The sequence below is a fragment of the Squalius cephalus genome, assembly GCF_949319135.1.
Source record: "Squalius cephalus genome assembly, chromosome: 15".
NCBI classification, from domain to species: Eukaryota; Metazoa; Chordata; class Actinopteri; order Cypriniformes; family Leuciscidae; genus Squalius; species Squalius cephalus.
The window spans coordinates 18,828,864-18,853,573 of record NC_137136.1 but is presented as its reverse complement, the minus strand read 5'-3'; the positions used below and the strand labels follow the sequence as shown (position 1 = coordinate 18,853,573).

The window sequence follows — 24,710 nt, the reverse complement described above, 5'->3', positions numbered from 1 at the left end:
ATTACCAGCCAGCCGGGGGAGAAAAGGGACATTGTTAATTGCGTTGAAATGACAACTATCCAATGGAGATTGTTGCTAACACACTGACACACACAAACATACTCACGTGCACTTGTACAAACACATACAGGCCTCCTGATGTTGCCAATTGTGAATAACATCTATAATCTCTCATCATAAATACCATACATACAACACAAGTATCAACACACAACACACAAAATACAAAAACAGACAGTAATCATGTCATGATACAAGACTATTATCAGTGGCAGTGTCCTGAAGGGTAACGGATATCTTAAGTATGGTCTTCTGCTTTAAGACACTGTGATGATTCAGTGAGTGACCAGAATAATATTGATTTTGCCTGGAAACCTGTGTGATGTGCATTACCGGGATGCACTTAACTGTGACATCATTTGCTGGAGATGAATGTAAGGGTATGTGACGTTTAACAGCCAATGGCATTAGCTGATGGGAGCATGATAGTTATGCTACACTATTTTCATTGTATAAAAGCTGATAAAAACCATTGTGGCTGCCTGTGAATGGTTGTGAAAAACTAAAGAATATGGAAAGTGTGTAGAGCAAACTACAGAACCTCACAATACACAATTGACAGCAAGTTATTATTATGCATGTGTACACCATTGTGTGTGTATCTGCACATTTTTATATTGCTTAGATGTTCTTCAATACCGGCTCTCTTTCTCTCTCCAAACAGAGTGAGGAGGTTAACTTTTAAGGTGGACTCAGTAATTTTATTTAAAATTGGCTTGTTAAAAAAATGAATAGTAGTTTTAAGTTTAATTTTACATGGAGTGGGTCACCTCATGGGTGCTGCCATGTTGAAATAACTAGCAGAGAAGGCCTACTACTCATTTTATTTTAGAGGCCCACCTATTAACAGACACGTTCAATTATTGTATAAATTAAGTACCACTGTACCAATACCACTGTAGAAATGCTCTGTTTGCAGTCAGCCTTGATTAACCTAAACCTAAAACTATTGAATTTCCATTACTCTGCCTCCAACCCACCAGGTGTTAGTGTAAGTTCAAGAACACTGTCGGCTAGCGCAACAAACTAAAATTACTGAGTGCAGCTTTAACATCTCAAAACATGGTTTAGATGTGCTCATAATCTATTCTGTGTCAGATTTACTTACTGTGTATACATTTTTTTGTCACAAAATGGTCGGTTTGGTCTGCTTTGTCATGGAATATATCATTTTGAATGCTACAGTGCACATAGGGTTATGACATCTAGGGTTTGTGATATTTACATTATGAGATGTGACACTAGGACTATATTGGCTTCAAGTGTCATTTCCTTTCACTGATATTAAAACAGCTGTTGATGGCTGAGAAGAAACAAGGCCATTTTTGGAGGTTCAAAGGCATTGCCAAATATCCGATTGAGATTTGTAAACCTTTGATTGTATTTCAAACCTTGTGCTTTGCCAAAATAACTACATCTTTTTTTAAATGTCGACATACGTTACAATGTTGTTTAGTTAGTGGTTTAGTAGTTTAGTCAGGATTAAATGTGAGGTAGTAATCATCTTCAGTTAGAAATTCTACCCACAAACCTCCAGTCTGTCAAACCTGCCCATGCTTTAAGTTCTTAATACATATATTAGCTACCATCCGCTACTCACTGCGATTTAACATCAGCTCCCATATAGTGTAGTAGGAGCATGTTCCTGGACGGATACAACATTAACAGGCAGTGGTGTTCAGGTTTCACCGGAGGCACCTGGAATATATGTAAACTGATATGAGAGACTGTCTTTCAATTATATGACTATAAATCCAAAATTACTTGTGGAACATTTTAGATTAACCAGAAGCAACACAAACAATCTAGATCTTCCTATGAACCATGTCCACTTGCTAACCCTAACCCAAACAAGAATCAGCGGATTTAACCATACAAGATGTTCTTGGGCTAATTCACTTCTTGCGCCACTTGTTATATATATATAAAAAAACTGTCTTATTCACTAACCACCTGCAATCAATCACTGTCATTCTTTTCAGCGCAAACAAACTAATTTATGTAAATTAGGGTCATTATAGATTCAGAGTCAGTACTATTTACCATTGCGCTATTATCGTCTGTGGAAAGTGGGCGGTAAACAGAATTTAATTTAATGAGATGTCTGGGTACATTTTCAATACATTTTCGACCATGGGAGCAATTCATCAAACGATTAAATGATCTTGAATGGTGTGCTATCAAACACACTTTTTAGCCAATTCAAGAGTTTGGATAACAGTGTGGGAGTAATGCTGTAAGGTGCCAGTAAAAGCATATTGGCATATTGCAGTAGTCTGCTGCATCCTCCACAACCGAGCACTCGGTTCCAGGCAGCAAAATGGGAATATGCACTCAGTGCATATTTTTTGGGTGTGTTTGCATCATTACCTGATTTGCATATTTTCTTTTGGGAACCATAAGCTAAAATAGCACTATTAGTAGGGTCAACTAAATTTTAGCACAATATTAACACTTGCTAATGATGGAAACAGCCTCACTACTGAGATCTATCAACATGACTCACTCAAAGAACCAAACTTGTTCATATTCACATATACTGTTGCCTTTGACCATTGTCCGAAGTTCTTGCTTACAGAAATAACTGAAAGAGACTTCAACAGCAATACTTTTGTTACTAGATGAATAGGAAATGTGCACCGTCACATCTCTGGACAAGAACATCTGTGAGACTAGAGTCCTAGGTTAGACTGATAGAAGAAGATTCTCAAAAATGTCTTTCAGGTACATTAGTCTATGAAGGTTTGTGAATTTTTTTTTTTTTTTTTTTTTTTTTTTTTTTGGCTTTGCACTTCACTTCAGTAGTTTCCTCGTTCATCCCCTTTGTAAAAAGGACATGTTGACTTGCATGCATCGAAGTGACATGATTTTTCAATCTTTCCAGTCCTCAGACAGCAGATGGTTGGCTCACCACTCAGTATCAATCCTGCAATTTAGATTCTCCAACTTGTCAAAATGGAGCAGAAATGATCTTGTAAAGAATGAAAATGATTAATGTCCCATGCCCTTCTGTGCCTTTCTCCAAATTCAACCACAGTTATCTTGGATTACGGAACTGATGATAGAGTTTATTTTCTCAATAGCTTCATGCAGTGATGTATTATTTCTGTGATGGAAGATTTGTCTTTGTACACTTTCGTGGAATACCCCAGATAGTCTCCCTCATTTTGTATTAAATCAGCCAATGGTGTAAGGTCTGAAGTGCTTCATCTCTGTATTCGAACCCTTTTATGGGGTGATTAAATATTAGTAAACTGAGTGGATTTACAGTGGATCTTTCCATTGATGCTTGTTAATCGTATTAAAAGTGAGACTCAAAAGACTGAGGAACCCACCCCCTTAGGAAGTCTTTTAGCTTTTCTTTGTTAAGTCAAGTGTCTAGATTGTCTGTGGTGGTTAATATAGGAGGAGGCAGGAACTAGGCTACGGTTTTTATCTCAGTTGGTGGCAGCTCCATCAGTGCTTGAAGGTGGTGCACTGTCATTGGTTGAAGCCGAGTCTAGGCCTCCACTGGAGATGAGCTCAGGAGTTTTGACTGAGCTTTTCCCAGTATCAGGGGTTTTGGGAGGGGTAGTGCCCTTCACATCCAGGCCAGGAGATAAAGGTGCACTTGGCTCCTTGGATTCGGGAGTACCATTTGTAGTTGGTTTCGAGTCGAGAATCGGTGAGACTGGTGGTTTCGGCTCAGGGATTGGAGAAACAGGTTTAGGATCCGGAGTCTTGGGATCAGGTGTAGGGCTTACGGCGGGTTTCTGTTCAGGGGTGCCAACTTTAGCTGGTGTGAGTTCAGGAGTAGGTGAAACTGCTGGTTTGGCATCTGGAGAAATGGCTGGTTTCGCATCAGGAGTTGGCATTAATGCTTTTGGAGATTCAGGGGTTGGACTTGGAATTGGTTTAACATCAGTTGATTTGGCCTCAGGTGCTGGACTTGTTGGTTTCGGCTCAGGGGTCACGGGTTGCTTGGGTTCTGGCGATGGGCTTAAGGTCAGTTTTGTTTCAGGTGGTGGTGGTGAGATGGTCACTTTTGGTTCAGGTGTAGCTGCAGGTTTGGGTTCAGGTGATGGCGTTACTGGTGGTTTGGGTTCAGGCGAAGGTGGTGGAGGAGCCGTCGACTTGACCACAGGTGCTGGTTTTAGATCGGAAGTTGGTGCTGGTTTTGGAGGTGAGGGGGCAGTCTTTGGCTCTGGAATTTGGTTGGGAATGGCTTTGACGTCAGGGGCAGCAGATACATCAGAATCTGCAATGGCTATTGTTGGGGCATCAGTGTCACTGTCAAGTGGGAGCCCAGTGGTATTAAAGCCCACTCCAGAGTCACTGGTCTCCATGTTCCTCTCTTGTAGGCTTGGCTCTTTAGTAGACACCTCCAAACCCTGAGGAACATACTCAGAACTTAGCATTCTTAAAGCATTTCAAAAACATTAAACATAATTCAGCATTTTAATTATGAGCAAATGCTAAGGGTTTAGATATAAAGATAGATCAAATGACTAAAATGTCTTTCAGCTTCCTGGTGCTCACCTTAATGCTGACCTCTGTGCTCTGTGATTTCTCAGTGATGTCTTCTTTCTGTGACAGGGCCGGGGCTTCCTCATTCTGACGGGTACAGGCTTCTTTCACAACCTGCAGAAATATGAGCAAATGGCTTATAATATTCTCCATTATATAAACACAGAAACACAAACACTTTTTCTTATTCCTTTCATGTTGTAGAAGACATGAAATGAGAATGTAAAACATAAAGCAAATGTTTGTACTTTACTTATCTATTATTTATTTATTTTCAACGTTTAGGTGTGTCCTTTTTAAGGCACTTGCAAATGGAATTGCAAAATTTTCAATCATTTCAATCTTCCTGTTTTTCATTGGTTGGTCAAACAGAGAGTTCCACCCTCCAAATTACGTCATTGGTTGATCTAATGCTCTGTTGCTCTGTTGAGCTGGTCAGGATTCTGTTTTGATAAGTGTCACAGAGCCACAGTTAGACCTTTTGGGGAAATCAACATATGAATTGATTATTCAGCTAAATAAAGAGTAATAAAATGTATTTTAACTTTTGTTCCCTACAATATTATAATATCCCTAGAAACATCTGTGAAATTTTCGCTTTGCTTTGACCCTTTTCACTTTTCAAAAGTGTTGGGTACAAATACATAAAAATTAAAACTTAAATAAGACTCATTTGTTTGGAAATGCCACTTGGTTTGATATTTTGTATCTAATGAAATGACATTAATATATCTGTAAGTGTGATCTAAGTCCACATATGTTTAGGGCCATTGTGTATTTTATGTGTTTTTTTTTGTGTGTGTCCTTGGTGCTTATATAGGTGATAAGATAAGTAGATACCTTTCTGAAGGTCTCTCCCTCCACTTTCCCTGCATTCTGGGCTTTCTCCTCAATGGCTCTGGCCTTTGCTGCACGTCTGCGTATCTTCACCAAACATGACACCAAGCACACCAAAAGCAGCAACACCAATAACGCTACCAAAGCGATGATGGCAATGTAGAGTTTAGGAAGAGTGTATGCTGAGAGAGAAAGAGTTACACCATTAGGTGCAAAGCATGAAAATTAAATTAACTGTCCTGAGTTTTCCAAAAGCATCATTTAATTTCCCTTTGTCATCTTGCATCTCCTCACCTGCTATCTCCAGGTGGACATCAGACACCAGGAATCCCTGAAGGTCAGTCACACTGAAAACTCCGGCATCACTGGCCTTAACATCTGTCAGAACACACATGGAATCCTCCAAAGAGATGCGACCTTCGAGATCCAGGTTAGGAGGCAGGTTGAGCTCTCCACTCTCCATAATCAAATAATTATGGTTATCAGACTTAGGGGTGTACACCAGGCGAACTAAGGTGCTATCTAAATGCAGGTTTATTTTCAGAGTGCCACCATATGAAAGGGTTTCAAATATCTGATGTGCTGGAAGAAAGAAAAAACGAAGGACAGAAAGAAAGAAAGCTGTTACTGAAGCCAAGGCGTTCAGCTATTTTCTAAGATGATGTCATGAGAGTGAAGAAAGAAGAAAAAGAATCGGTAGGGAGGAGAAAGCATAAATTTTTTAGGGAATAAATGCTACAGACAGAGAATGGCAGACTCCATTCCATCCGTCTTTCTTCCTGTCTTTGTACTTCCCCTAATATCCTTTCTTTGAACCCGAAGAGTTCTCCCCACTCTTAAAAATAAAGGTTATTTATTGGCATTAATGGTTCCATGAAGAATAGTGGAGAAAGTGGTTCTTCTATAGCATCACTGCAAAAGAAAAAACCTTTTGGAAGCTTTATTTTTAGCACTGTATATTCCATAAAAACAACCTCCAGTCTTATATTTCACACCTCAGTTTTTATGCCTCTCATGATACTTGATTCTGATTGGTCAGTTGCAGTTTTTGTATAATGACCACTAAACCTTTTATTGGACTATTGTCCCCAGGAAATAATCTTCTGGACTAGTTTCAAATATCTCATATCACTCTGCGGCCTCTTTGTTTTCTCATAATCAAATAATTTCACCACAAATCAATATTTCCATTTATTTATAGCCATGTACTGTGCGGTAAAATGTACAGCTATTCGGTTATTAGAACAAAATAAATCCCTTCAGGATGATACAAGACACTTATGCTTCACATTGTGGTCCTATTCACCTTCTCAGTGTTTATTTTAGGGACTGGCAGACTTTAATATCCTATTTCATTTCTTCTTCAAAATGTTTCCCATAGCTACTCATATATTATTAATATGTTACTTTAATGTTATGTAAAAAATATTGTTGTGTCATGAACCCCTGAAAATGTGCTTCCTGCTCTCACCTTTAACATTCAGGCAGATCTTCTTCTCGACTTTCCCATTGGGATCGCTGAAGGTGTAACTACCTTCATCAGCCCCTGTAACGGCAAGCAGAGTGAACTTTTGAGGAGTGATCTTGATGCGCTCCTGGTAATTCTCCTTGGGTGTTCCATTCAACAGTTCCACAGCCGGTAGTGAAGTCTGATTGGCCTCCACTGAGCTGTGTCGAAAGCCCACACGCACCGTGTCTGAGATATCACTGAGCGAAACGTGAAAATCTGAACCATAATAAACAATGTCCTCATTAAAGCAATCTGGAAAAGTAAGAGAGAGAGAAAAAAGAAAAGGAATCCATGAGATTTTTGCAGGTCAAAAATATGTTGTAAGAACTATTAGATAAACTATTATCTAACATAACATTGAACATGAAAAACTGCTAGTTCAAAACAGATCAAATGTCTGTTCCCTTAAAGTCTATATTATTATGTCCTGTCCCATATCAGAAGTAGACAGTTAGACGTTCTCAACAGTATCCAACAAAATCATACATTATTTTGATAATGCCTATTGAATTGGCATTCAAATCATTGTAGTAAAACACATTTTAATTATTAAATTTGCAAATCCACACTTTGTGCAATAGTGTTAATAATGTATACCCTAAATATCCTTTATAATAAAAAAAACAAAATGTACTGTAACCTTTTGCATCTTTTCTACAGCATGGTGAGAAGACAAGTCATTTCATTTTACTTTCTCAATTCCTGTTGACTGCACGTGTCAAGTTGACCCTTCAATACTGTAACCAATGTTATAGTAAGAAACAATTATACAATAAGAAACAAGTGCAAATTTGGTAAAACAAACAAACTATATAGCATCTACTGGGTGACCGCTTAATTTAGACTTAACTCAGCAGTATTTGCAGAATGATTTTTTGCAGAACATTTTTGTTTATTTAATGTTTATTAATGAAAGTGTCAGCCAGCACCACTAATAATGGGAGAAATAGATATTTGGGTAGAGAGAAAGAAGGATCTTTAGGTAGAGAAGAACGGAAGGCAACCAGTGTGCCTTGACAGAGCTACAATTACTGCAGGAGGTCATTAATCCTCCCTCACTGTTCACCACATGACTTCCTATAATAATGGAAGTCACTCAGAGCTATTCTAATGTGAATGTGTGCATCCAATTTAGTGTGCAAGCTGTTGTTCAAAGTGAGCAAACCATTTTTTGGTATTTTGACATGAAAATGATGCAGTACCTCTAACATAGAGTATGATGCGTGTAACATCCTCTGAGGTTTGGTCAGATGTGATGGTGTAGACTCCTTCATCACTTTCTCCAACATTTTCCAAGATCAGGTGGGTCAAAGCAGTGTTGAGTTTGGCACGAAGATCAACCACTTCACCAGATCTCATCAGCGACTTCTCACGTCTTGGACTGATCGAAGGCTTGAACGACACGTCAGCTTTACCTGCAGGCATGGGGATGTGGAAGTCTTCCCCAAAAAACAGAGCCTGGGACACTTCTTTGCCTACAAGAAACACAAAAAGATAGAGAGAGTGTGCTTTTATTGAGCTACACTTTTTTTTTCTTCTTTTTAATAAATCATTTGAATAATAAAAAGTGACTTGTTGTGTTTGCATTACCTTTTAGAGTTGCAGAGAATGCTAAAAATCCAAAAAGAAAAGCACCAGTGTTTAGATTAACACACTCATTAGTAGCATAATGTGACATCAGCTAGTCAAATCATACAGAACCTGAAAATGTATTTTATATTTATGCAATATTCAATTTAATTACATTTACATTTTTTCTTTTGGATTTGCATGTCAAATTAAAGAATTAAACATTGATTAAACATCTGTTCAGGCCATATAGCATGTCATACTGTCTAACATTTTTAACTTATTAATATGACAATTCATATGGAAAGACATTTTTTTTAGGTTTATTAGGAATATTTTAAAGAAAATATTTAAATCTTTTTTTTTTTTGTGGATAAATGGCATTTAGTTAAAGTGCACATCTGACCATTTCAAAGCACAATAACTAATTTAATACTTCAAGTTTTTTTTTTTTTTGGATTGACATCCAATAGTCATTCCGTGTTAAATCAACAAAATTACAGAAGCTTCTCCAGCTAATTTTTTGATTTTGTTAATATTTTTTTCTGAAGAGAGACGAGCACAAGTAGTGATGACAGCCAAAATATTAAATGAATAAACTATATTGTTGAAAATTGTCAAAATCAAGTTGAAAAATGGGGGGAAAAATGACTTTAGGAAGATGGCAGCTTCATTATTTTAAGAGAGCTATGTTGTATGAAATTGTTTTGATAGAAGGAAAAGAGATACATTTCTAGTTTCAACATTATTATTTTTTTCAGACATTCTTCTTTAAACACAATCAGCTGTTTAACCATATTTGGTTTTTGACCATTAAAAATGGTTAAACTTCAACAGTTTGAACATGGAGCTGCATTGAGATCCCCATATCAATGGGATTGAACCATATAGGGGCTTAAAAATAAATAAAGATTACAAAAGAAAAGTTTATTAAGAATGAGATTCTAGAAGGATATTGAGATATATTGAATACTTCTTGAGTTACAGGCATGCAAACTTTGGGAAAATTATATTTTTAGCATATTTTATTTTTATATTTATTATTTGTTCTTCAGATATTCCTCTTTAAAAGAAAAAAGTATCAGCTATGCAAAGTGACCCACATTTAGTTTTTGACTATTGAAAATATGTCGGCTACAATTTACCAATTAATTCATGAAGACACATTGAAATCCCCATTTCTCTGGAAATGAACCACATTGGGCCTTAAAAATGAAGATACTAAAAGAAAAGTTTGTTAACTACCAGAAGATAAAAGCATTTTAAGATAATTAATTTAAATTAGAATAATTTTTGAGTTACAGGCATACAAACTAAGAAAAAAACACATACAAAGAAAAAAACACAAGCTTTTTCCCATTTTTGAAATGTCACCGTTGGCATATAATGCAACAAATATTCAACAGATTTTACTAATAGACCAACCAATCTCTGTGTAAAAAAAGAGAGTCTAAAGTCATTTTTACCCCCCTGTAAATTGACTTAAAATCTCAGGTGAAAATGCTCATTTTGACCCCCCTTTTAGCACTACTTCTGTTTGTCTTTCTTCAGAAAAAAAGTATTTGAGCCAAAGACACGGAATGACTCAATACATAATTTAGTATGTATGAAAACGACCCACTTTGTTAAGGAAAATATGCTAAATACATCCATTATAGATGGCACATTTAATATTACTTGTCACGTGGTCAGATATTCATTATAACTAAAATCTATGTATGTACAGTACACAGTCCTTCCAAGCTGGTACATTCAGAACTCCACTGCCATTTGTGAGAACATTACAGCTCTTATAGAAGATGCATTGTGGATCAGGACTGTAATTAAAGAACTACAATAGCTATTAGCATGTCAGAGCCACTGTCCTTAACATTTATAATAATGATACAGAAGATCAACCAATCAAAAGATTCACAAGGACTCTTTCTTACCCGAGTAGAACAGCACGCTTAAGACGAGCAGTCTCAGATTCAGCATATTGGCTCTGAAAACATTCGCACATGAAAATACATTTACATTCAAAGAGGATTTCAATTCCAAACACTGACATTGTAATCGTATAAGTTTCATGGTACATTGCTCCTGCTATGGAAAAGGACAACAATGATCAAAAAGGCAGTGTTGGCAAATGGACACAAGTCGATTGAGTGCTTTGATGTGGACTTGGAAATATAGGGTGTGACTATAAAGCAAATCCGTTTATGTAAATGTTAGGCATACATCTCTGTTTTTCAGCTTTTATGGGAGACGTGTGAGCTCTGATCGTCAGGCCAAGGATCTAAAAGGGCTGTGTTGAGAAATGAGCCTCTTAAAAGAGCTAGGCTATTTGGACATGTCAGTAATTGTGGGTTTATTGGCTTGACTTGTGGATTGCTTATGACGACTGACATTGATCTGGTATCTCAGAGGGGATTTATAATGAATAGTAAGAACAGTTTATTGAGATTCCAAGATTCATCACCAATAAATTACATCAGTCATTTCATGAGAAATGATGCTTTTAGATACAGTGCTGTCTGTGAGTTTGTGTCTTTATAAATGCATATGGAATGAGAAACATGACATCATTTGGGTGGATCATTATCTCCATAATCAAGACAGGATTGTAATGACTGAAGACATTAAAAATGTGAGAGGAAATGAGACTGAATCTATCGGTTAGCCTGATTTGTTCTACAAAAATCTCTCTTTCCAAGTTACATCCCAAAGAAATTCCATGATTTTTACACAACTTTTCTAGTCTGCATTTTCTTTGCTGACTTTAGGCGATTTAAATGTGGTGTTAAACAGAAGAGTTGGCACTTATTGGAAGAAGAAAGCATAAGTAAAATATAATACAAAAATATATATAATATAATACAAAAATATAATGATCGATGTTTAAAAGTGAATAACAGGTGTTTAAACTCAGCATATATACATATATATATATATATATAGTCTTAGGTGGGTTTTTTTTATTTACATGGAATGGAATATTTCCATTGCAATTATTTATTATTTTTGAGTAAAAGATCATTTGAAAAAAATAATAAGTTAAAGATAATTAATTTATGTAATTATTTCCATGACATTTACAGGCCGGGATATCAAAATTTGAACATTCCCTGATATTTCCAGATTTTCTAATGACTGTGGAAACCCATATTTTGATGCACAAACTGTACTTTATACTTAATACTTAATTGTAATTGTATTAATTAATTGTAAAGGTGGCATCATATAGGTATTATGATCAGTAATGTGGAAATATCAGGACAAACACAATCATTAACGTTCTGAAATAAGCCGGCACTTCACACATAATGACATAGCAAGATTCCTAAGAAAACCTTTGCCAGGCCAGACATTAGACAGCAAGGCAAGCATCCAGAACAGCAGATGCATTTAGGCCATTCAGTGATTTCATAACAGACTTCTGCTCAGACGCTCAAATATTGCATGAATGTTTTATTGTCATTTAGTTGCAAAAATGGTAAAACAGCAAATAAGTATATTATTTTTCTGTCTCTGGACAGTGCTGATGTATAAATGCGTCGGCGCTTTTTTAGTTTCAAATGGACAAAGTGCCATCTGGTCCACTTACATCCTTTCCCTCCCTCCCTCTCAGTATGACACCTCTTACAGCAACCTCACAGTTCCTCTCATGTAAGACAGCATACATAAAACATGGGCAACATAGAGGCAGCTAGAAATGCAGACCGGGTGCTCGTATACAACATAAGATGCAGTTCTCCTGAGTGCAATGCAACAATGAACCTCAAATCAACCTGCAGCAGATAGCCTATATGAACTGCAATATCATAAATTGGTTAATTATGCAAGAAGCAGGCTGTGTAAACCAGGGAAATAAAAAAAAAAGATAAATAGGGGCTCAGGGAAATCAAGCTCAACCTTTGGAAAGGTGCTGTATGACTATTTCATATGTGGTTATTGATGTTGGAAGCAGGTCATCTCCTTAGAGACCAGGACTGGGAATCTGGAAATTACTTCCAGATCATTTCATTCAGACTCATTTGCTATAGCTACTATGACTTGGATCATAATATATTTTTAAGCCTACTATTCAAAAGGCGATAATGTAGTTAGAAGGGTCTGATGTATGACATAAAAGGGGATGAGATCATGGCTGTGTCTTACAACCTAGTGAGCTGTCTACCTAGGCACCATTTTGGGGCATCAATATGGTTAAAAATATGGCGTATAGATAAGCATCTGAATAGGATTTGAGACACAGAGCAGCGGGGGCGGCGAAAGCTTGACTTACCGCATCTCCCCTCTATTTCAGACGAAACCTTCAAATGATCTTATCACCTCCCAATCATAAAACTATTTGCCAGTCAAACAAATTTTCTCTCGGTCACACGATGAGAAAGATCGCCCACACATGTTCGGGTTATTACGGTGCACAGACGACGAAATGAAATACGCCGCATTCAACCGGCAAAATTAGACTTAAATAAGAATTATACAAAGGCTATACAATCTAGAATATTAATGTTATTATAAAACTGACATTTTTCGAGCTCATCGCGACAAATAAGTCTAATTATCATATTTGCTTTTCTCATCTTAATTTTCCGGTAATTTCATCACAAAGCATATTTTAGTGGAAACATTTGATATAATACAGGATGCTTAACCTGCACGCGCGAGCTGACGGGGCATTTAATGTGATGCTATGCAGAACCGACCTCAAATCTCTTCAACAAGACTAAATGCTCTTCTAAACCTCTAAATATGAATCTTGCGCCTTATTGTCTTCGCGTTCCAACAGCAAACATCAACTTTATCCAATCGGAAAAGTACCAGACGAAGCAGAAACTGCAGAATTTAACCCTTCAATTCCTGCAACCCAAAGCCAGCTGCCCGTTTATCACATCCCTGCCGCAAAATTGATATTCTCCCTTACCGTGTTCACAGCTCACCTTCAATATGCTCCTCGAATGATAGAGTGTAAAAGGGGGAATTTCCGTTATTCGTCCCTTTCTGCTTCCTTTCCACCTCGAAAATCACTTAAGGACTAAGTTGCACCTCAGGAATCCGTCCGGTCTCTCGCCGCGTCTCGAGTGCGCTCGGTAAAGCCCGGCTCTTCAACCCCTTATGGGCGTGTCAACGGATCCGAACACACTCAGACAACCTTTGCAGAACCGACGTGAAGGTCTTTAAGGTGTTCTTCAGATCGATCCATCTCTGAGACCAACGCCCCTATGAATAAGAATGTGCACTAGACCATTTTGCCGTTTTTATCTGCATTTTCTATTGATCAACAGCTTTTTAACACTAAAGGGCAAAAATCCACAATGTCTCTGTATTTTGGCTCTGAAAGTGTTTATTGAAATATTACATTAAAAAATTAGAGAAGCTCATTATCCCTTCACTAACAAACTCATCATTCATGGACAGCCACCTCACACTCTCTCCATCTCTCACATTCACAGGAATCGGTGGGTGTGTGGGTACAAGCCTAGCAGCATCTCATCTAATTCATTTCGGTCTTCAGAAAACAGGGATGTTATGTGTCACATTTTCATCTTGCGCAGTCTGAACTTAAACGTCTGTGCATAAATCAGATTCTGTCTTCTGCACAAATGTATTACAAGGAAAGTCCTTTTCTATGTCATTGTCACTACTTCCTACGGCCCCTGGCAGCAGCTTTGGGGGCTGCAGGCTGATTGGATGTGTTGAGAGAGGAAGTGAGAGAATGGGCCTGCAGGTCAACTCTCTGCTGCAGAATGCCAGTCAATAGGAACTCTGTGCTGACCACGGGCAATGACATACTCACTGCCTTCTGACAAAGCCCCCTGTCCTGTTCACATGACACCACCACAGTGTGCTCCTGAATAGAGAGGGAGAAACCACAATAAAATATGGGAATAAGTAATATGTGCAATAAAATTAGAGAATATATGCACTGGTTCTGGGTACCTTCTGAGCAGAAGGCATTTTAGGGAGGAAACGTGCACCGCAGCAGGTGATGATTTCTTTCATTTGAGATGGTTCTGGCATCACAGATGGGGTTACGTGAATCTCATAACCCTATAAAAGCAACATTAGGGGAGAGAATATGTGTGATGGAAATAGTATACTTTGGGCTTGATACACAAAGACGGAAGAGCTTGTGAGGGACTAACCTTTAAAAGAGGTTGACTTTGTGCGGTTTTCAATGTCTTCTGTAGGCTGAAACTAAACTTCTTCTCTTGCTCGACGTCTTTCAATATGTATTCATCAGTAGAAAGGAAATGGCCAACTTTTCCACACTGGGGGAGAAAAAGAGGATGTTGTCACACTAAAATTCAAATTAAAGTTCAAAATAAAGTCTGTATTATGTACTTGTTAGACTTCTTTAATTATACAGCTAGAAACCCTTAAACAAATTATATATAAATATATATAATCATCAATACCATAAAAAAACATTCTTGACCATGAAATTATACAGTAACATTTTTTTAAGTTCAGGAAATTATTTTAATGTTAATTATTGTATACATGATTTTTCTTGATTTGACAAAACTGGTAATGATATTTCATAATATTACGTTTTTTACTGCATTTTTGATTAAATAAATGCAGCATTGGCGAACATAAGAGACTCGCCGGTAGTAGAGTATGTGTGTTGAATCATGTGTAGGGTTATTAAAGCATTACTAACATAGATCGTCTACGGCACTGTTGTACACTTTTTTTTTTGTATACTGTCACCCAAAACAGAACCATTTTCACTGTGTGAGAACATCTCACAATGCATTTAAAAAGATACATCAAACCAACATATGCATTTTATGGGAGAAAAGTCAGATAAGGATTGTGGTTTTTAGGTTTGGCTTGGTTTGAATCAGGAACATTTCTGTAATAATCACTCCCTCACCTTCTTAAGCCAATCAGGATTCACGATCGGCACCCCTCTGGCAACAGCGCACAAAAACTTGACAGTGCGTCTTGCTTTATCAGTCACCAGGTGAGTCATATCGTTCACCCCTCTCGCCAGACCTCCACCCAATCGAGAGACCACTCTTTCTCCATCTTCATCCGTCAGCCCAGTGAATAACACCTAAAAGAGAAGAGGACAGATTGGTGTCATCCACACAGTGAAAAAAACTTGCTAGTTAATGTCTGTATCCGAGGGTGTGTGTGACCTTGTACGCCTGACTGGAAACAGAGCGCCTTGGAGTCTTGGGTGTGGGTGACGGAGCCTCTTCTGTGGATGTGCTAGTGTTGGCTGCTCTCTTGCGACCTCTGCTGTTGCTTTGGGGTACAGCACTGTCATTTACCATCTCTGCATCTTGTTCAAGCTCATTGCTCATTCCGACATTTACATTCTCCACAGAAGAATGCCTGCCTCCTCTCCCCCTGCCTTTCCCAGAAGTTTTAGTTTGGGAAACTTCCTGCGGCTCTTGTAGCTTCACACTCTTCCTGCCTCTGCCTCTTCCTCTCGTCCCTTGGTTTGACGTTATGACACTATTAGCAGATCTCTCAGAACTTCTAGAACTGGAGCGGGATCGGGAACGGGTTGTTGAATTGGAGTCCTGCTCTTTGTCTTCGACTCCAATAGCTAGTCCTCTCTGGCTAGACTGTCTAGCACTGATTGGTTGCTCATTAGTTGTCTGTTTCCCTCGGCCCCGGCCCCGTCCCCTGCCCCGCCCTCGGCCTCTCTGGATGGATGGCTCCTGTTGTGAGGATACAGACTGTTCCGAGTTCATAGATGAGCTTGAACAACGGCGTGATCGTCTGGCAGAAGGAACAAGAGGAGTTTCCAATTCTGTTTTGTCCTCCTCCAATCGCTCATTCTTTTTTGCTTCCTGATGGTTCCCATCCTCCGTTTCTTTTTGTTCTCTTGCTCTCATCTGAAGCTCCTCATTTTCTTGTTTCTCCTTTTCTAATTGTTCTCTCTCTGCCGCTAATCTTTCTTTCTCTTTTTGTTCCTTCTCCATTTGAATTCTTTCCTCTTCTTTTTGTCTTTGTTCTTCTCGTTCTCTACTCTCTCTCTCCAACCTTTCCTTTTCTTCTCTTTCTAAACGATCCTTTTCCTCTTTTTCCCTCTGTATTCTCTCATTTTCTTTTCTTATTTTTTCCTCTTCCCTTTTCAGTCGTTCTTTTTCATCTAATTCCTGCTGCTCTCTTTCCAGTTTTTGCCTCATTTCAGTTTCGGCCCTCTCCCTCTCTTCTTGTTCCTTTCTCTCATGCTCCAGTCTCTCCTTTTCTTTCCTCTCTTGCTCCTCTTGTTCTTGGAGCTCTTTCTCCATCCTCTCTTTCTCTGCTTGGGCATTCCTCTCCTCCAATTTTTCCTCTTCTTCCTTTTCACTACACTTATGTTTTATACCTGTTCTTCTGGTTCCTCTCCTTGTAGTTTTTTCCTCTTCACTCTCTCCCTCTTCCTCAGACAATGCTTTCCCCCTCTTTCTTTTCCCTTCCTGCCCTTTTCTGGTTTTACCTTGGACTTTACCAGATGAAGGTGTCTCACTCTCCACATCTGTCTTGTTTTTCCTATGTCTTCTGCTACTTCTGCCACTAGGTTCTTCTTGAGTGTTTTCCTCACACATGGGCTGTGTTTCAACAACCATAAGATCAGAGTTTGGTTCAACAGACTGTGCTGGTTCACCTTCATCTTCTTTTTTTCCTCTGCGAGATCTTTTGGATCCGATGATACTCAGATTTTCATCCCTTCCAGTTCCATCCTCACAAACAGGCTGTGTTTCTGTGATAGTGGAAAGGGAACTGACGACAGCTTCAGCAGGTTGTCGAACGCTATCCTCTTTTATCTGTCTTCCCCTGCGGGATCTCCTGGATTTGATTCCACTGCTCAGATCTTCATCTCTTTCAATCACTTCCTCAGGAACTGGTTGGGTTTCTGTGATAGTGTGATGAACAGCAACCTCAGAAGTTTGTGGAACCTCATTGTCTTTCTTTGGTTTTCCTCTGCGTGATCTTCTGCTTGACGTTTTACTGCTGAGGTGTTTCTCCTGTTCTTCATCTTCTTCATGCATAGGCTGTGTTTCAGCTATCATGAAATGGGAGCTGGAGGGTTTTGGGAGTTCTGTGGAGTTGTGTTCATCTATCTGGCCTGTGCTAACTGCCTTAGTCAGATCTTCACATGGTGCTTCTTCTTCACACATAGGTTGAGTTTCAACGATAGTGACACAGGATTTCAAGCCTGTTTCAGCAAGCTCTGGAGATCTGATTTCATCTGTTTGTTGTTCTGTACTTGGTGCACCGTTGTTGATCCCACTCTTCAGATCTTCATCCGATGCTTGTTCCTCCTCACACATCAGTTGCGTTTCTGTGATAGTGTGATGCACAACATTCTCAGCAGGTTGTGAGGCTTCCTTTTCTTTTTTTGGTCTACCCCTGCGTGATCTTCTGCTAGGCATCCTGCTGCTGAGCACATTCTCCTGCTCTTCATCATCTTTACCAACATGTTGTGTTTCAGGGATTTCAAGACTGGAAGTAGAGGCTTTTTCAGTCTGTTGTATGGGTTCGCCTTTGTCAGTTTGTCTTCTACTGAGCTTGTTTAGATCATCCTCTGGTGCTTGGTCTTCCTCAAACATTGGTTGCGTTTCAGCGATGGTGATATGAGACCTGGTAGGTTTTTCTGTATGAGTACTGCTGATCACATTGTCCTGATCTGGTGCTTCTTCATTATCATCACACATTGGTTGCGTTTCAGCTATGGTGACATGGGAGCAGGAGTTGTTTTCATCAAGATATGCAGAATCACATTTCTCAGGCTGTTGTCTTGTACTTGGTTTCTGAAAGCTGTCCCCACTCAGATCAACATCTGTTGCTGCTTCTTCCTCACACATGGGCTGAGTTTCAGCAATGATAAGATAGGAGCTGGAGTGTTTACCTTTGTGTACTTTTCCTCCACCATGGATTTTCCTGCCTTGTTTCATGTTCTCCTCCTCTTCACCCTCTTGCGTTTCATTGATGGTGTCTGCCTCTATGAGCTGGGTGGGCTCACTCTGATTAAACTCTTTGTCTTCTCCCTCCCAGATGAGTTGCGTTTGAGCTGAGAAGAGAGAAAAGGGCTGTGTCTGCTCTTCTCGTCTTGGGGTGCTGGCGATGATTATAGTGTCTGCTGTGGAAAGGTGAGAGTAATTAGGTGTCTCTTCATCCTCCTCCTCCACATTTGCTACAGGAATTAACTGAGTTTCAGCAGTGGAGAGGTTGGAGTAGAGTTGGGTATGGCTCAGTGGCTCCTCCTGTTCTTCCTCTCTGTCTGTCTCTGTGCCATATGCCTGCGTAGCCTCAAGATCAAGCTGCTTTGGCTTGAACCCAGCACTGGCCCTAGCAGCTCCTGGATTTGACATTAAAGACAATGTATGGGTTCAGTATAAGTTAAGCTCAACTGAATGCATTTGTGGCATAATACTGATTAGCACAAAAAAATACATTTTGACTCATTCACACAAAAAAAAAGAAGAAAACAAAAAGAAGAAAAAAGCTAGGTTATGGTGAGGCACTTACAATGGAAGTGAATAAGGCCAATTTGTGGAGGATGTAAAAGTAGAAAATTGTTGAAATTGTAATGTAACTTTCATTCATTCTTCTGTTAAAACTTGTATTATGTTGCGTTGTGTTGTCATGATAAAGTTGTCAAACTGAACATAACTTTAGACAGAAAACGTTAAGCATTTTTTTCATACTAAAATCAACATGCATACTGTTCACATCGTGTGGCTATACTTTTGAAATGGAATATTTTAATGTTTACAGATTGGCATTTCAACTTTTTTTTAAAGCAATTTTAGACATTTACTGTTTTGTGAATTTGATAATAAAAAAACAATGAGATTAATAGGCAGGAAGTGAACGGGATGATTACCATATACTTGTGTGGGTGGTAGGTCCCAGTCTTCCAAGTGACCAAAAGCTTGGGTTGGTTCCTCAAGACAAGTCTTTGCTTGAGAATGATGGTCTTGTTTTTTATGGGTGCTCTCTTCTGACTGCATTGCTTTGCCACCCACATAAGCCTTCTGACTCTCTGCAACCTTCACAGCTTTGCCTGGTACAGGTTTAAAAGGATCCTCATCATCTGTTTCACTGTTTGACAGAAGATCTCTGGCCTTTATCTTCTCCTTGTCCTCATTCTCTTCATCTACATCTGTGTCACTGTCCATGTGGAGCTCTGTCCCTGGAGTTGATGTAGGTCTGACATCACTTCCCTCTCCAATGGGATGTGAAACCTCTGTCACCATGGAAACCTTCATAGGATTTTCATCTTCAACATCAGTGTCACTGTCCAAGTTGAACTCTGTAGGTGGTGGTGCTGATGAAGTACTTTCTACAACTGCTAAAACTTCTGCTTTCTTTTTGGAGACATTTTCAGTTATAGGAGCCTCATTCTCCTCAACATCAGTATCACTGTCCATATGAAGATCTGCTGAAGGTACTGATTTTACCTTTGGAGCTTCTTCAATCAGAGCCTTTTGTTCAGTCTTGCTTTTCTCTTCCTCTTCTTCAACATCTGTATCACTGTCCATATGAAGTCCAACTGAGGATACAGATTTATCAAGAGTTACTGCATTTTGAGCCTCTGGTTTAGCCTTATTTGCCTCTGGCTCCTCTTCCTCAACATCAGTATCACTGTCCATATGAAATTCAGCTGAAGGTACTGGTCCCACCTTTGGAGCTTGTTCAATCTGAGCCTTTTGTTCAGTCTTGCTTTTCTCTTCCTCTTCTTCAACATCTGTATCACTGTCCATATGAAGTCCAACTGAGGATACAGATTTATCAAGAGTTATTGCTTCCTGAGCCTCTGGTTCAGCCTTACTTGCCTCCGGCTCCTCTTCCTCTACATCAGTATCACTGTCCATATGAAATTCAGCTGAAGGTACTGGTTCCACCTTTGTAGCTAATTCAGGCTGGACCTCTGGTTCAGTCTTGCTTTTCTCCATGTCCGCTTCAAAATCAGTGTCACTGTCCAAGTTGAGAGCTAGCAGGCCAGGCTTAGATGAGTTTGAACAGGGTTCACCGGAGGTTTCCCTCAGTCTGAATCTGTCCATTGAGGCCGAAGATGGAGTGATGGAGCTCTCATCCTCACTGAGAAAATAAGACAGAAAATAGTGAAGTTTATTTTAAGCACAAGAAAACTAAGAGTATTTGTAGAGCTGTACGATTAATCGTTTAAATATTGCGATCTCAATTCAAACACCCACATGATCTCATTCCTAAATGACAATGATGTGTCTAACCTTTAACGAAATCACACCGGAACATTCAAATCTATGTTTGTGCTAATCTATGAATCGTGCATCTCTATTTATTTCTACAATATATAGGGAAAATCCCATAGGTGTATTGCACAGTTTAAACATTAAAGTGCAGTTCTTTAGTGAAATTTTGAGAACACTGTCCATTGTTAATAGTTTAACAATGTATGAAGCACAGAAAGCACTTTCAAACCAAGCAGCTTTGTGGTTAATTTGAGTGACCAACTTCAACCTGAAGCAAAATCTGTGAAAGGGAAATCTTCTGCCCCCACACAAAATTTCCAATCACATGGATTCCTACTAATTACAGAATTTTGTCTGTGAAATTCATTTACTGAATGGAAAGTGCTGTCTGTGTGCCTGTCACTGCATGAATTTGCATCAAGCCAGGCAGATTTTTTTTTCCCATTCACTCCATTGTTTTAGGTTGCTTCATACGTACCTATTTTGCAAAATGCTGATTGGCCAAACAGGTTAATAGTAACCTAATAACAGCTATTAATAACACATTTTTTGTTTCTTACAAAGATTGATGGGACTCATTGAAACTTTCAAGCTCACAAAAATAAAGATAGAGTGAAATGAATCTATATGAGTCAACTGGTATATTGTAAGTGTTCTGAGGTCACACTTCAAGCCTTAATGTGCTTTCAAATCATATTTTTCAAACACATTTAATAACTACAACAAATAGGGCAATACAAACCTCAATGGTTCTTGCACATTGCATGACATTTAAATTTGAGATGAAATAATGGCTTACATTTCTATTATACAGGGTGGGCCATTTATATGGATACACCTTAATAACATGGGAATGGTTGGTGATATTAAAGTCCTGTTTGTGGCACATTAGTATGGCCACCATGGTCACCACCCATCTTGTGGAGTTTGCCCCCTCACATATACTAATGTGCCACAAACAGGACTTTAACATCACCAACCATTCCCATGTTATTACAGTGTATCCATATAAATGACCCACCCTGTACAACACAACTGCATTGACTTAACTGAATTTAGAAAAGTAAGAAAGTAAGAATTTGTACGAAAACAATGACAGAATTTTCACATATGGGTAAAGTTTCTCTTTAAGTATATATCCGTTCCCTTGCTTTATGCAGTAGCACATCAACATTATATAACCAAGCTATTATGTCTATACTAGTTTGGGAAAAGTTAAAAGGGAACATTAAAAAAAACATTCAAGAAACATTCAACCTACCTCTCTGGAATGACTTTTTTTGCAGGGGTCAGGAATGATGAATTTGTGGAACTATACAGATGAGAGGAGGACGCTGAGTCTGAAACTATAGCAAAAGAGAAAAAAGAAAGCATGAAAATAGTGTGCTGCTACCATAGCTCAGTAATATTCTTTAGGTCACACTTTACTTACCAAAATCTTTCCTCTCATCACTCTCTCCATCTGAACCAGAGTCTGAATCAGGTACCAGGGTGATCTCAGGATGTTTGTGAGCAGGCTGTGGTGAACACATTTTGGGTTCTTCATCCTCAGGGCTCCATAAAGGCACAGGAGGCAAGGCACTCCTCTCTTTCTCTTTCAACCCATTCTGCACGCCTTTCCTCAACTTTGACTCCGAGTCACTGCTTGATAGCGGCGAACTATCCTTTTCCTCCTTTTTGGAAAGAACTTTCTCTGGGGTTTTGTGTGTATCTCTCTTCGAGATGTTCAGGCCAATGTACTGACATGGCACGTCAGCGATCACCACACTATCTCCCTCGGTCAAAGCATAACGTACCTGAGGCGTCAGCTTGAATCTGCCTTTTCTGGTACCATTCATACTGCCCATGTCCCATAAAAGTGCTTCCACAGCATCACCATTACCGGAGCGGCTGCTGCTGGAGCGGAAAACTGAGATGGAGATGACAGCATGCCGACCGGACACAGATCGGGCCGGAAGCAGAACAGAACAGGCAGCAGGATCACGGCCCAAGACATTCTCTCCGACGTAGAGAGGGAATTCTAAATGAATGTGTGAAGAGAGAAAAAATGAAATGAATTCCATAATTTCAGGAAATAATAATTTCAAAAATGTTCAGGAAATATTAGTTATACAATATCACATAAGGTAGTCAGGTTTATTGTCTCACCTGTCTCTGGTATGTGGTCATTTTTAAACACCTTCAGTGTAGCTAACTGTTCTCTTTCTGGTCTTCCTACTTTCTCCTCCTCCTCCTCTTCTTCTTCTTCTTCTTCAGAGAAAGGATCCTCAATCTGCTGAGTAGCATCCATCTTCCTCTCTAGCTAAAGGATCAAGAGTGATGTTACAACAGAAATACGGTTGTTATGGATACCATTCACAATGTAAATAAAGACGTTTTTAAGCCCGAATGTATGCATTACACACATAAACAACATTGCTAATACTATCATTATTCTCCGTTTTATGATTAGTGGAGATGTATATGTGTGATAAAAGTTTACTTAACACATTTGGCATGATATTAAGACACTTATGACTTTTTCATTTTTTCTTAATCGAATATGTTTTGCTTAGTGCAACAGTGGAAGCAGTTAATTAGCTAGAGAAATGAAAGCAATACTTCTCATGAAAATGCAATCAGAAATAATGCTTCCCATCATAATGCAAAGGTAAACATGCAAGACACGGCCATTGTTTACGTTTGTGCTGGTATATCGTGCATGATCCACTGCACTTAATAAAAACGTGCACTTACCTTACCATGCAGAACACTTGGAAACCATTTCCTGAAAACTAAGGACCGCCTTTTAAACGAAGACTACTGATTCGCTAGTCAAGCTGTCAGTCAGAGAGTGAGCCTACACTGATTGGGTGAAAATGCGTCACTGCGGCTTGATTGGTCAACTGAGAAATAGCAGTCGTCTTTGTCCAAAGTTTTCCGCGCTCTCTGCAGAGGGGGCGTGTTTGGTAGGGCTTCTCAATTCTTATTTGTGCATCCTCGTTTCCTTTCCTCGGGGGAAGGCTACAAGGAAAAAATGATGACGGAGTAATCGAATGAAAACTTTTTTATACATTGGAATACACTTGATCATGATTACTCGAGCGTCACTTCAAAGCGTCATCAGCAGCGCTCAAAGTATCTGCCCTTATGTTGTTGAAGTTTGGTTTATTCAAGAAATTCATAATAAATAATAATAAAGCAAGATATCCCGTTGAAATATGTGTGATGTGTGGTTTATATAAACTGCAGTGGTAAAGTATAAATTATTAAAATTATTGTGACCGATGTGAAGGGGGAAGACAATTGATACGTGCCTCACGTTTAGTCGATAATATGACTTCCGCAAAGGCTACACCCGTGCATCCTCGCTCATGACTCCTCTGCAAGCCTCCTCACTCCTCGGAGACGAGGAGGATATTGAGAAGCACCCGAAGTGTTTTTCCTACATCAGGAATTCCTACAAGCCATAATTTATATTTATTACTTTTATATGAACCTCGCGACTAAGGTTAATTTATTAAAATCTATTTTAAAACAATTTATTATTAATAATCAGGGTGCGATTTGTGAAAAAAACAGAGGGGGGGATGTTTCGAAAAAAAAAATTATTTATAAAAATAAATCATGAGAACATGAACTTCATTCACTGCATTTGCTGCTCTGGGGTGCGTTTCCCGAAAGCATCGTTAGCCAACTATGGTCGCAAGTTCATCGCAATGTCCATTGAACTCTATTGGTAACGACGGAACTTGCGACCATAGTTGGCCAACGATGCTTTGTTTCCCGTACAACTATATAGTTCGCTGCTTAACTACCATAGTACGATGCATCGTTGGAGAAATCAACTAGCTAGTCACGACTGTTTCCCGAAACCGTCTGTCGCAAAGTATCGTTCAACCACGTTGGTTTATGACGTCTCGCACGTGGTGGACTAATAACTTATTTTAATTCATCTGTTTGAGATCGAATTAACGCTAGATTTTGTCATATAAGTTACAGACATGGCATAAAGACCATTTCTAATTTTTCTCAGTTATTTTGCTTTATTACCAGACTCAATATTTGGCTCG

At 38.9% G+C, this 24,710-nt stretch overlaps 2 protein-coding genes across 3 annotated transcripts; both read right to left on the bottom strand.

Annotated features, from left to right (window-relative positions):
- Window positions 1-3,191: 3,191 nt before the first annotated feature.
- Window positions 3,192-13,698, bottom strand: LOC307172328 (uncharacterized protein). Its single transcript, XM_079894625.1, has 9 exons — window positions 13,411-13,698; window positions 10,414-10,466; window positions 8,504-8,524; window positions 8,116-8,388; window positions 6,875-7,165; window positions 5,698-5,985; window positions 5,407-5,585; window positions 4,579-4,680; window positions 3,192-4,430 (listed from the first exon to the last, which is right to left on the bottom strand). Exons 2-9 carry the CDS (start codon window positions 10,457-10,459, stop codon window positions 3,498-3,500), a joined length of 2,133 nt encoding a protein of 710 aa, XP_079750751.1. The 5' UTR covers window positions 10,460-10,466; window positions 13,411-13,698; the 3' UTR covers window positions 3,192-3,497.
- mdc1 (mediator of DNA damage checkpoint 1) lies at window positions 13,681-23,432 on the bottom strand. 2 transcript variants are annotated; one of them, XM_079894623.1, is made up of 10 exons: window positions 23,395-23,432; window positions 22,807-22,960; window positions 22,091-22,678; window positions 21,920-22,004; window positions 19,308-20,524; window positions 15,622-18,779; window positions 15,354-15,536; window positions 14,617-14,742; window positions 14,411-14,521; window positions 13,681-14,321 (listed from the first exon to the last, which is right to left on the bottom strand). In XM_079894623.1, exons 2-10 carry the CDS (start codon window positions 22,946-22,948, stop codon window positions 14,112-14,114), a joined length of 5,820 nt encoding a protein of 1,939 aa, XP_079750749.1. In that variant the 5' UTR covers window positions 22,949-22,960; window positions 23,395-23,432; the 3' UTR covers window positions 13,681-14,111. The 2 variants fall into 2 exon arrangements, with proteins under 2 accessions (XP_079750749.1, XP_079750750.1); XM_079894624.1 differs by having other exon boundaries at window positions 22,807-22,956; window positions 23,395-23,410.
- Window positions 23,433-24,710: the final 1,278 nt, after the last annotated feature.

Bases quoted from the DNA above. Each gene is read 5' to 3' on its own strand.
- LOC307172328 (XM_079894625.1), bottom strand. From the start codon at position 10,459: ATGCTGAATCTGAGACTGCTCGTCTTAAGCGTGCTGTTCTACTCGG. The intron at 8,389-8,503 runs GTAATGCAAACA...TGTTTCTTGTAG, and splicing joins ATTCTCTGCAACTCTAAAAG to GCAAAGAAGTGTCCCAGGCT. The intron at 7,166-8,115 runs GTACTGCATCAT...TTACTTTTCCAG, and splicing joins CATCATACTCTATGTTAGAG to ATTGCTTTAATGAGGACATT.
- mdc1 (XM_079894623.1), bottom strand. From the start codon at position 22,948: ATGGATGCTACTCAGCAGATTGAGGATCCTTTCTCTGAAGAAGAAGAA. The intron at 22,679-22,806 runs GTGAGACAATAA...ACATTCATTTAG, and splicing joins TGACCACATACCAGAGACAG to AATTCCCTCTCTACGTCGGA. The intron at 20,525-21,919 runs GTAGGTTGAATG...TTATTTTCTCAG, and splicing joins AAAAAAGTCATTCCAGAGAG to TGAGGATGAGAGCTCCATCA.